The sequence below is a fragment of the Pelodiscus sinensis genome, chromosome 24 (assembly GCF_049634645.1).
Source record: "Pelodiscus sinensis isolate JC-2024 chromosome 24, ASM4963464v1, whole genome shotgun sequence".
Classification (NCBI taxonomy): Eukaryota; Metazoa; Chordata; order Testudines; family Trionychidae; genus Pelodiscus; species Pelodiscus sinensis.
The window spans coordinates 19,377,109-19,389,926 of NC_134734.1; the positions used below are offsets into that span (position 1 = coordinate 19,377,109).

The window sequence follows — 12,818 nt, forward strand, 5'->3', positions numbered from 1 at the left end:
TATCTCCACAGAAAGGAGACGGTACTGGGCTTGGGAGGGAGGGAGGGAGTTTGCTGGCTGCTTTTGAGAGTGGTGCAGGGCCAGGGCTTAGCCTGCCTTAGCCCCACTGCACCACTACCCAGGCACCACCTGAGGTAAGCAGTGTCCAGCTGGAGCCAGAATCCCCAACCCCTGCCCCAGTCGTGAACCCTCTTCTGCACCCCAAACGCCCTTAGAGCCTGTACTCTGAACCGCTCCTGTACCGCAAGCCCCTGCCCCAGGCTCAGCTCAGAGCCCCTCACACTCCAAATCCCTTAGCTCACGACCAGAGCCTGCACCCCAACCCTCTACTCCCGAGGTACGAAAACACCGAGGTACGACACTGGTGACCCCGACTGCTGATCTGGTAAGAAGGCTAACAGTTCTGTTTATCTGTTTGCAAATCTAACATCTAAAATGGCAGAAAATCACGAGTTAGGTAACCCCCATCTACATTCCCTTATAACCCTCCCAACTTTCCAGAAGATAAGGTTGCTAAGCAACAAACATGCATACTCTGCTTCTAACTATTAACTTTTATTTGAAACATGGGTTTCTTTTTTATTTCAGTACACCTGTATAGCAGAGTTTTAAAATAAAGCTTAATATAAAGTAAAGAGCAATGCCATAAGTTATTAATTTTTATTAATATTTGCCAAATATGTTGTATTACATTAGTATCTTTTTTATTAATAGTTTTAAATAAGGTAATAATTTGCTAATTTAAATGTTTAATTTTTTTTCTTATTTTGTACAGTTATAAATATAATGTTGGCGCCATTTGTTTTTAAATTGTGAGTTGTCCTGTATGTCATGTATGTTGTTTTTGTTGTATGTTGTATGTCACGTACCTATTTTTAAAAATTTATTTTTACTGTGTTGCAACAAAAGTTGCAACCTTAAGTCCCAGCAGGCGTGCCCCAGCTCTTGAACTTCTGGCAACTGCCCAATGCCACTCGGGGGCTCCGTGAGTTTGGCCAGCCCTGATAAAGTCTGTGTCCAAAGTTGAGTCCCACTCCTGGCCTGGTTCCTCTGCCATCTACCTCTGGCCCTGCCCGAGGGCTGCCTCCTGGCAACACCCCTATTCCCTGGCAGGACAGACATGCCTGGCCATGGGATGGGAACTGTGATATAGAGGTGCCAGCAGCCAAATGACCCCTAGATTCCTGTCCCATTGGGGGAGGCACCGTCCCCCTCCAGCGTCCATGGGTTCATCCAGCTGTCATGCCATGATGGCTGGTGGGGGGAGGGGCTTGGGCAGCTTGCCACTGGCTGTGGGCGGGGCGGGAGCAAGTTTCTTTCACGGGAGCGTGCATGGGAGCCGGGCACACCACCACAGGACTCCCCTGCAGGAGCCGAGCTGAGAGGTGCGACTGGAAGGCGGGGCCTTTCCTCATTGGGAAGATGGGCAGAAGGGTGAGCGGGGCCTGTCACCATTGGGGAAACAGGATACGGTCCGGGGCCAAAGGGATGATAGAGAGATGTATGGGACAGAGGGGGAGGGCAGGAATGGGGAGGCCATGGGACCTCCCTTCCCACAGCCAAGAAGATCTAAGCCCGAGACAGCCCGTACAACTGCCCCATCTGTGTCAGCAGCTTGCTACCCCCTGCCCAGGCAACTTCCACCAGATCAGAGCGAGCTCCACAGGCAGGCAAAGATCCCCCCATCCTGCCACTTCCCCAGGCCCTTATCCCCCATTGCTCCCCTTCCCCACCCCCGGCAGACAAAGGGGGCCAGAGAGGATCAACTAGTAGTTTCATCAATAAATCAATTTATTTAAAAGAATATGTTACAATTAATTACACTAAGTGACTTTACCAAACAATTTTTAGAGTGGTTAGCTCTATCGAACAAGGAATGAAACACTGTTAGCAATCGGGTTTTTGTTCTCTTCTTCACATTTCTGAATCACAAAAATTAAAAAAAAAATATTACAAGATACTGCCGTGAAAATACAATTAGAGTTCTCTCAAATAAATTAAAACGAGTGTGCATGGGATTGGAACCTGGGTTAGTTTACTGGCTCAAAAAAAAAAAAAGTTAAAAAAATAAGGGTGGGGCATGATAAAATTCTGTAAATTTAATAGCAGGCATCAGTTCAGTGGTCCTCCCCTTCCCCTTCCCCCCAAGTCTCCTTCCCTGTCCTCCTCCCATCTCTCCTTACATCAAAAGCTCTGTCTGATGGGTTATTGCTGTTATATCTGTTACTTTCCTTCCACAGATGAGCTTTGCCTAACACACTTCAACCCAGGATTGGGGTGGAAGAGGAAGGAAGGGGTTAAGGTATAAAATACAGAGGAAGGATGAATTGGGGGCACTGAATTACAGATTTCCCCCACTCACACTTCCCCCACCTTTCCAGGCCTACTTACAAATACACAAGGGGCTGTGATCCTGACTATAGGGCAGCTTGTTGCAACTGGCTAAGGGCTTCAGGGTAACAGGTCAGGGAACTTCTAAGCTGGAGCAGCTGGAATCTGAGCCGGGTGATGGCTGGAGAGAGTCGGAGATAAAGCAGACACAGCCGCTCGGTGCTCTGAGCGCAATTCTGAACCCGTGTTAGCACGGAGACACTGTTCTCTCTACAGCAATGCTAGGAGAATCTCTCCCATGAAGACGGGGCTTGGGGACTCACCAAAAGCAGGAGGTTCCAGAGGTCTTTCCCCCCCCCCACCTGTCAGGGTGAGCGTGCAAGGGATGAACAAGAGAAATGGCCTCAGACCAGGAGGACGTGCAGGAGCAAACGAAAGGCCTGTTAATGGGAAGCTACAGAACTGTGTCCAAACGACCCGGCTGAGGAACCGACTTAGTGCTATCTGATGGGTTAACTGGAAACAGAAGAGCTTCATGCTGCAGGACAGCTACACCCTGGATATCCTACTTGGGTGGGAAATGCACCACCTGCCACACCCCGAAATATCCCTATGGGTTCTCTCTCTCAAACAGGGACAAATTCTGTTCTCAGCCACCGCCAGAGGGCAACAACAGACTCAGCTGCTACAGGCTGTGCTTGGTAAACATGTAACAAGCAGCCTCTTGGCTGGAGTCCGGTCCAGCACTAATGACCCAACCTCACACCCCCAGTTGCAGTTTTGCAGCCAGAACACAGCACGCGGTACAATGCGAGGGCTGCGGAAGCTTTATACAAAATTTATTTAGAAAATAGAACTGTCTCCAGGAGCTAAGCTGCCGTCAGCTTTAACACATACTTCACCTCCTAGCCAGTTTGTACGTGTATGGCTGGGGAGGAAGGGGAAGAATTCATCAACCGCTGGGTTTTTACAAACATATCCTTCATCAGCTTTGGTCTGCAGGCAGTGAAAAACGTCTGCACATATAAAACGTCATTTTCTCCTACAGCACTTGGCCATCTAAGTCACTCAAACCAGGCCAAGAGCCAGAAACCCAAGTAGAACTTTGTGTAAGCTCGAAAGCTTGTCTCTCTCACCAAAAGAAGCAGGTCCAATAACGTATCACCTCCCCCACCTTGTCTCGATCAATGTGGAGAAGACAGTGCAAAAAAAACCTCCCAAAAACTGCAAGACAGCAAAGAAGTAATTACCTTGCTTTAGCCATCACTGCAAAACCATCAAGATCAGGGGAGAAAAGGGAGCTGAGAAATTTATTTCTCGTCTAATTAAGGCTTCCTTCATCAGCAGCATCTTCTACCTATTTAATTCAGAGAGCGTTTGAAAAAAGCAGTTATTATACCACGTGTAGCCGGGCCTGTTTAACTAGTGTTCAGGCTTAAGGAGCTGACGTCAGAATAGCCACAGCCTACCAAGTGATCTGAAAAAAAATCTGAAAAGCAAAGACCCTGGAAAGGAAGGACTGGCATTACATCTACCTGCTTTGCAGCGCTTTTCACAATGTGACCTGCATTAAGAAATACAGGCAGCCTCGTGGTTTAGTTTGGATGTCATCAACAGGAGGAATTCAATCAAAGGTGGTTGGGTTTTTTTGATTAAAAAATTGACAGATTACCCGTTTCTTTCCAAATTTAAACACACGCAAATCGGCATTTCAGGACTAGTCCTGTGGGAATGGACATTTAAGTTCTCCAAGCACCTCAGGCCTCCAAATCCTGCACTTTGCCGTGATGAAAGGGGCTTGCTTTGTAGCACTCAGAATAAACAGAATGAGCAATAAACCGAACAATGGCTTAAAGGTCACAGCACGGAACAGCTCATGGCTGGACAGACGCGGAAGAGGGGATTAGTTCTTAAGTTGGCCTCCTTCACTCAGCAATGAAATGTCACATTTACGGCTCTCACCAGGTTTGGGTTTTCCACGGGCCATGCTGCATGACTTACTGTGGCAAAGACATTTCCAGCTTCTTTACGGAAAAGTGGAGTCTTTTCCCCAGTCCTTCCCTAAATGCTGCGGATTGAGGACACCTGATAACAGGATGGCTGATCTGTGGCTACCGCCTGTGTGAAAAGGGTCATACGGAAGGGGGAGAAGGGAGGATCTCCCTACACACACACCATCCCTGGATTTTAAGGAATGAGTAGAGACAAGTTAAACCTTCTCGTGGGGCACCCAAACACTGGGGTTGGGGAGATTTGGAGCCTGAATAAATTGGAGGCAGGAGAGGAGTTTGGGGAATGAGAGTTAAGGGGGGGTGCGCCCTTTTTGGGGAACGCATGTAGTAAAAAGTACCCATGGAAGCCAGCCCCTATCCAACGATACCGCTAGCACATTACACCCGATCGCTCCAAGACCTGGCCCAAATGTGGCTCAGTTCTCTGGGGCTCTCTTATTTCTTTCCCAGGAGAACAACGACCTTCCCCGAGAGGACACATTTACCACCGCACGGCATGCCAAGGGAGCGAATGCTGGGAGAATACGAGTTGCACGGAATCCGCGTTCCTCACCGGACACCACAGAGCAAGTCTAACCTCCACCATCCACGCCCACTGGGCACAAACGTTCCTGCTGATCTTGAGGAAGAGCCTAGCTTTGCACCCCTCAAGCAGCCTTTCAAGGATCCTGGCTCAGCCTTTGCTGGGTGGCTTGGCTGTGTGCGGAGAACTGTTGGCAAAACAAGGCCTTCATAAGTCAGCCGTACATACAGCTCTCTGGGTTCAAGCCTCCCTAACACAGATCTCAGCTGGAACATGAAAGACTCCAGGGGCTCCCCAAAGCCTCGCTTATTCCTGTGACATGCAAATCTGTTGAACACCTCTGACTTGAGTCAAGTTGAGTAGCTGAGCGCAACAATCAGAGGCTGGGGAGGGGCTCTTAACACAGCTGCCAGAATCTTTACATCTGCTCTGATTAAAACAGGAAATGGATTGCAGATCTTGTCTCTCCACACACGAGAGAGATTTTGTCAGCAGCTGTTCAGTCCTTTGGGTAATTTACTAGGAAAGGTTAATACTGCACATTTGTATAATGCCTCCCAATCAAGAGTCACAAAGTGCTTTACAAAGGCAGGTATGAATGCATCAATCTACTAATGGGGAAACTGAGGCACGGGGAGGGGGGGAGAGTGACTCACCCAAGGTCACCCAGAAAGTCAGTAGCAGAGTCAGAAAGACTACAGGTGTCCTGACTTCCAGTTCCCTGCTCTAACCACCACAACTAGTTGCCTGCCTGAAACCCCAGGAGGGAATTCAAAGGGCATCTGTGCTGGAGGATACACACTCCACTGAGCCCAGCTCTTCACTTGTTACTGATCTGGCAGAGAGACATGTGCTATGGCGACCTCGCTGTCTGTGCAGAGAAATCAAAATGCCTTCTTGCCACCAGAGGCTGATAGAGCCACGTGGAAAAGCAACAGCGGATCCAACACCAATGTTCCCGTTGGGCAACAGGGGAGGGCTTGCGGGGGAGAGAGCAGCAGGATTAGTTCAGGGAAATGAGCAATCTAATTTATCTAAGAACATGCCCCGGGGACAGTCCTTTTACGAGAGGCTTTTCTTATTGCCGTCCAATTCTGCCTCCAACCCCAAAGAGGGGCAGGAAGTTGGGTAGACAGACTCCAAACGCCACACCCCTCTCAGCCTAAGCCACAAAGCTAGAGGAAAACACAGCACTACAGGAAGATACTTAAGGAGAGAGCGACTTTGGAAACACGCATGTGATTTTAACCCAGCATCACCTGCCCCTCCCCAGACACACCATCTGAACAGCTTTCCAAAACACACACACAAATGTCGTATCGTCTGCCCAAGACCAATAGCTTGGACTGCTCCATACTGTGCATTTGTAAGTGCCTCTCTGCTGCACGGAGTAACAGTTGCTAGTTACACAAAAAGCTTCTTTTAAATGAACAAAGGAAAGAATCGTGCAGCCCAAAAAAGACACGAATAGCTGGGAAACATAGGGAAAAAACTATTATTGCACCCGAAACCCATCCAATTTCTGACCAGCTTTGATCTACATTGGTTTAAAAATAATCCACTGCATGTTCCAACCAATATTTTATGCGTACATCACTACATAAGGCCTACACCACATGCAATATTTCTCTGGGCTGAAAAATAACAATGGCCATGCTGAGTCAGATCAATGGCCCACAATGGAATGGCTGCCATATGAGGAGAGGTTAATAAGACCAGGACATTTCATCTTAGAAAAGAGGAGATTAAGAGATATGAGAGGTTTATAAAATCTTGACTGACGTGGAGAAAGTGAGTAAGTTCTTTACTTGTTCCCATAAGAACTAAGGGTCACCAAAGGTAACAGGTTTAAAACAAACAGAAGGAAGTACTTCTTCACACAACAGACAGTCAACCTGCGGAACTCCTTGCCAGAGGATGTTGTAAAGTCCGAGACTATAATAGGGTTCAAAAGAGAGCTAGATAAAGTAATAGAGAATAGGTCCATCAATGGCTATTAACCAGGATGGGCAGGAATGGTGTTCCTAGCCTCTGCTTGTCAGAAGCTGGGATTGGGTGACGGGGCGGTATCGCTTGATGATTCCCTGTTCTGTTCATTCCCTCTGGGTCACCTGGCAGTGGCCACTGTCGGAAGACAGGTACTGGGATAGATGGACCTTTGCCTGACCCATTCTTACGTTCTGGGGCAGTACCTCATTTCCAACAACGGACAATATCAGACACTACAGAAGGAATGAACAAGACAGGGCAATTTCAAGCGATCCATCTCCTCATCTAGCTGCAGCTTTCAGCAGTTAGAAGTTTAGGGACACCCAGTCCATGCGGTTGGATCCCTGACCATCTTGAGCCAATAATGGATCTATCCTCCATGAACTTATATTTAATTCTTTTTTTACCTTTGGCCTTCACAACACCCTCTGGCAACAGAATTCTACAGGCCGACTGTGCATCGTGTGAAGAAGTATTTCCTTTTGTTTGTTTCAAACCTGCTGCCTCTTAATTTCATTGCGTGACCTCTGGTTCTAGTGTTAGGTTAAATTAAATGTTTCAGGGAATGGAGGAAATTAAGCGTTGGGGTATCTAGTGGACCTAAATATCCAGTAAGTTCATGTATTAAAGCCCTTTTATAAACCTGCCCCGTTTCCTCAGTTCAATTGTTTCCTTTGTATAAGGGACATGCAATCAATTCAAGATCTAAAGCGCAGAGCCAAATTTCTGATGCAGCCTTTAATACCTTACACTTGGACCAATGTGAGTAAGCCACTTAATTCATACAAAGAAATGAAACATTTGTAGGCAAAAATGTACCGGCACAGAACACTGGATTCCAAGCGCAAAGCCAAGGTTTCTCCTAAGCTGACACTCCTCCCGCTTCAAAATTATCCCTCAGAGGACGCTGTCTATCATTACAGAGCATTTCCTGGCCTGCCGTTGAAAGCAGCTTCTTGCATGGTACTGGCAGGCCACACTGGGTTCACGCTCAGGGTCAGATCCCATGAGCCGCAATGGCAGTTTTGCTTTTTTAAAGAGATGATTCTCCACGCCATCAAGTCAGAGCAAACAGCATGTGCTGCTCATGCCTCAACTTTGGGTCTATTTTTGCAGCTCTTGAGAGGCACAGGGAACAGACAGAGGAAAGCTGCCAACTGTCCTAGACTTCTCTCTGAAGACAATAACTGATTCCATTGCTCATTTCTTTTCTCTCTTCCCCGGCTGTCCACACTGACTGTTCATTTATCCCCATGCTCCTTAGTCTCTCGCCTGCAAAGAGCCTCCTTTGATGCTCTTCCTGAATCAGAGGTGGGGCTGTCAGACTTGTCCTCCTGACCCACCCGAGCTCAATGTGCAGGTGGAATGGGTGGGTGAAGAGTTACCCTTAGGATTCACAGGGATCCCAGCCTAGTTCAACACAGGAATAAGTTGCCAGGGCACCCATCGAGGTGATAAATCAACCGGAGCAGCTACAAGGATGACGACCGCTCACTAGCAAACTAACTTTCTCCAGGGGCTGCCTCCTCAGTCAGCTCCCTGCGTCCAGTCTTAGAACCACACGCCAGTGGGGTGGGGAGGGGGAGAGATGGGGAAGCAGGAGGAATTCGTAACACCTTCGTCTACACGGGGCCAGAACCCCCTGCAGAAAAGCCTTTGCATTGAAAGTGCTCTGAGAAGCGGGAAAGCAGCAGGAAAACACTAAGGGCTGCTCAGGGCATGTGCAGAAAAGGAGAGCGATTACCCAGGCAGTTGCTCAGCTTGGCTAGAACAGTTCAAACTCGCACCGAGGCCAGGCTGTTTAAAATCTGCGCCTGCTTGGGGAAGCTGCCTTTGCATTGTCAGCGCTGGTCTCTCTCACCCTGCCAGGGTTGACCGATTGCTAGTGAAATACGGGCGTCAGCACGACACAAACAATTCTGCTCCTGTCCTGGAAAGCTGCAAGGAGCAGCCAACGCCGGTCAGAAAGGCACCAGCAATTTGGCTACGACAGCTCTGGGCTCAGGCTCGCCTAGATTGATCCTCACGTCTCCTCCAAGCTGGACAGAGCGGATTCTGCTTTTTTGGCTCTCCTTTACCAATGTCTCTCAGGGCCTGGCCATGAAACCTTCGTTACCCCAAGGTGAAAGTGCACGGAGCCAGCACAAGGAGAGCCAAAAAAGCAGGATCCGCTCTGTCCAGCTTGGAGGAGAAGTGAGGATCAATCTGGGAGAGCCTGAGCCCAGAGCTGTGGCAGACAGGTCCACTTCATCCTTCCAACCATGGCTGCTGTGGGCCTTACCCCGAGAACAGACTTGAAACTGGCTCTCTGGCACAAAGGTGAATTTCACTTCTTCGGACCTTGGATGAAAGTCCACTGAGGCCAATAGGAAAACTCTAGCTCAAAACCGGTCCAACCACTCAGTGCATATGGGCTCAGCTCTGAGCCCAGGGAGTTCAGACTCACATCCATTTCAGCATCAAAGCCTTCATCAACATTTGCTCCTGGGAGCTGCCCCATTGATTTTAGACGCTGCCTGAGTTACGGATGCAGGATTGGGCCATCAGTGAACAAAATCCACCCTCCTCTCCTTGTCCCGTTAGTTCTGGAGCCAGCTGCTTCGCACATGTCTTGAAAAACTCCAATGTAAAAAAATGAAAGGAAAAAAAAACAACCCAAAATTAAAAGCTTGTAAACGTGTCGAGGTCCTTTGAGAGGAGAGGTATTTCCCTGTAATGTTGCTTTTTTTCTTTTTTTTCCATTAGTTGTTTTTAAAAAAACACGATGGATTCAGAGGAAAGAGATGTGTGTAAAAACACAAGCTTAGAAAAGGTACTGCTGATATGAAATTTTAAAAGAAATATATATATATGTATATACGTGTGTGGTATTTTGTATATATAACTTTCTTTTTTTTTCTTTTTTACATACATACATATATATGTCTGAACAGTGCAAATGGATGGCATTTCTATTTCCAGTTGTAAAAAATATAATATAAGCACAGTCCATCTTCCAATGCAGGACCTAAGTGAAACAAAAAAAGAAAAACAGAATACCCTTGGGTGGATTTCGTCTGTTTTTGAAAAGTTTTCCCCTCTTGTTACTCTGATAAGCCTGCTGGTTTTATCCTAGTTGCTTAATTTCATAACCATGAAATTCACAAATGGTATTGTTATTAATAATATTTAGTTTAAGGGCTTTTAATACAATAACAGAATTTTTTAAATCTTTTTTTAAATGTTAATTTTGGGGAGGGAGGGTTACGTTCTTCAGTGACAGGAGGGGCTAAGTGGCGGCGTCTCTCTGCTGTGACCTGGCCATCTGAAAGATATTCTGAAAGAGAAGAAAGGGAAATTAAAAATAAGATGTTACTTAAAGGAAGCCTTTGGGTTTGATCTGGCAGTCTCGCTAATCACTAACCGTCTCAGGACAGCCCCTTCTGCAGCAAGGGAAACTGGAGCATAGAGGGGATATGACTTGCCCCCATGGCACTTGGAGTCCACGGCAAAGCCAAAACCTGACAAGTTTTAGTTTCAATTCCCAGTCTCCCATTTTAAAGCACTACACCCCTCCCCATTGCTGGGTCTCACCCCTAAACTAAATTCTGTTTAACTCAAGGAGAAACCCCTAAGGGGTGACCCAGTCACAGACTACAAGCACCTACATGGGGAACAAATATGTCCGAGTGGGCTCTTCAATCTAGCAGAGAAAGGTCTCACAGGACCCCATGGCTGGGAGTTCAAGCCAGACAAATTCAGACAGGAAACAGATGATGTGCATTTTTTACAGCGAGAGGAAGGAACCGCTGAACTTCTTGCTCAAGGGTCATGGTGATCTCTCCATCGATTTGAAAATCAAGATCATGTGTTTTTCTAAACAGCTCTGCTCTAGGAATGTATATGGGGACAAGGCTCTGGCCTGTGCCATGCAGGGATGGGGGCGGGGGGGAGTCAGGCCAGTTGATCACAGCGGTGATCTTGCAGTTTGTGACTATGAAACCTCCTGGGCTAGTGGCACCCAGCTCCGCTAATGCTCCTTAGTGCTGACTGGCATCTGCTCCACTAGTCCTGGCTCGCCTGCCCCATGAATTCACCTCATTCTGTACCTGCTGCCCTCTGGACCATTTCAGCTCTGACAATGCCTCAAACCCTATTAGCAATTTCCATTCCCCAGCCCTGTGATCCGGTCCAGGGCCTCTCCTGAGCACAGCTGACTAGAGGCTCACTATGTCCACTTGTGACCCAGACAGAACCGAGGGAAACCAACGGGCATCCGATCCACCGCAACATGCAGCTGCCCACTAAGATCCCAAACACACTGTCGCCCGAGGCTGGTCTGTCTAAGCAATGGCTGAGAGAGCCAGCAGATCCTCAGACGCACACAGATTTCTTGCCACTGCTGGATGCAAAAGCGATGGAGCCCTGCAGTTCCTGCCCCCAAGCAGCTCGGGACCTGCAGGCTTGCAATTCTCTGCACGCCTTGCAGCAGCACAAGCAGGGCTGATGGGTGACCATTCGAAATGATCATGGCAGGAAGCAAGAGGTGGAGGGAGGACCAGTCCTGTGGCAGACAGCAATAGTGAAGCTCTACTTCCCTGGGGCATGCAGATGTAAATTAACCCTCCGCACAGCACGGATGAGGTCTCCCTTTGTGTGTGCGAGGGCGGGAGGGGGCCTTCGCTGAAGCTGCAGTTGGGAGCTGGTCTCATGGAAGAGTGCTATAAAGGGCAGGGGATTACAGTTTCATTTCCCTGGAGATAGAGTCACCCCAGCCGTGGGTCAGTGAGTGGGCATGGGAAGCCGTGCTCCGAAGGGGGAACCAAAACCTGGCCTGAAATTGGTGACCTCCCAAGAGGCGGGAATCCAGACAGGCCGTACACACTCTGCACCCCTCTGAAGTAGATTCATCTGACTTTCAGCCAGTTTGCTGCACTTGATTCTTTCAAACAAGGCTTTTAAAAACCAAAGATCTGGGCTGTGCCCAATGGTCATTAATGATCTTATAGGAGGAGGGCTTTGCACTGGGGGGGGGCTTTGTTTTACCCCCTCCTTCAAATCCCATGCCCACTAAACACTGGTGCCCATGCTGTCCACTCAACCCCCACTCGGAGGCGTCTGCATTTCAGTAGTGAATGGATTCCTCTCCAAGGAGAGCTACGAATGGCTTTGGGAGACTGCAGAGATACAGAAGTAGACAGCTTCCTCTGGTCAAGACTAACTCTGTAGAGGGGAAGGAGCAAAGTGCTAATCACTCCCGTGATTGAATTAAACCACTGAGCTACGATTTAATATGGTCACACGGGGGCACCTAACCACTCGGACACCACATGGCGGCCAGGGTATGTCTTCTTGACAAAGACAAACCGAGACACAAACTTCTGGCCCTGGCCAGTTAACTAAGGCCTTGTCTTCACTTACCGGGAGATCAATGTTGCGGAGATTGATCACCTGGGGGTTGATTTAGTGGGTCTAGTAAGGATGCGCTAAATTGACTGCTGATCACTCCCCCACCGACTCCAGTACTCCCATCGACCCCCTGCAGTGGGGACACCGCGGGAAGTCGAACTTAGGTACATTGACTCCAGCTACACTTTTCACGTGGGTGGAGTTGCGCATCTTGGTTCCACTTTGCCCCCTAGTGTAGACCTGGCCTTAGGCTCAAGGGGCTCGGGTTGGTTAGCTAAAAATTGCAGATGCTGGGCTGGAGCCAGGGCTCTCAGACCCTCCTCCCTACCCAGGTTTCAGCCAGAGATGAAAGTCTGCACAGTTGTTTTTAGCCCCACACCCTGAGCCAACTAACAGAGGCTCAGACTTTTACTGCAGTGTAGACACATCCTGAACAGCCCTGAATTGCAGTCTCCTCTCTAGACAACATTCTACAGCCCGCCACTGACTAGCCCACCTGCACAGCAGGCACAATGGCAAACCTGGCCTTTAAAGCTGGACCACAGTTCACAAAGCCACGGCATTTGTGGCACCCC

The 12,818-nt window shown here is 48.4% G+C and overlaps 1 protein-coding gene across 5 annotated transcripts in view; it reads right to left on the bottom strand.

The window, feature by feature from the left end:
* Positions 1–1,770: 1,770 nt before the first annotated feature.
* Positions 1,771–12,818, bottom strand: part of SNX27 (sorting nexin 27) — a 65,360-nt gene continuing 54,312 nt past the window's right edge. For 3 of the 5 annotated variants that reach the window (XM_075908041.1, XM_075908039.1, XM_075908037.1), the window contains exons 13-14: positions 12,256–12,373; positions 1,771–10,171 (exon numbers count right to left, since the gene is read on the bottom strand). In XM_075908041.1, coding sequence (XP_075764156.1) covers positions 12,263–12,373 — 111 coding nt within the window. In that variant the 3' untranslated portion in view covers positions 1,771–10,171; positions 12,256–12,262. The remainder of the gene's footprint in view (positions 10,172–12,255; positions 12,374–12,818) is intronic. The other 2 variants (XM_075908040.1, XM_075908038.1) reach the window with 1 other exon arrangement.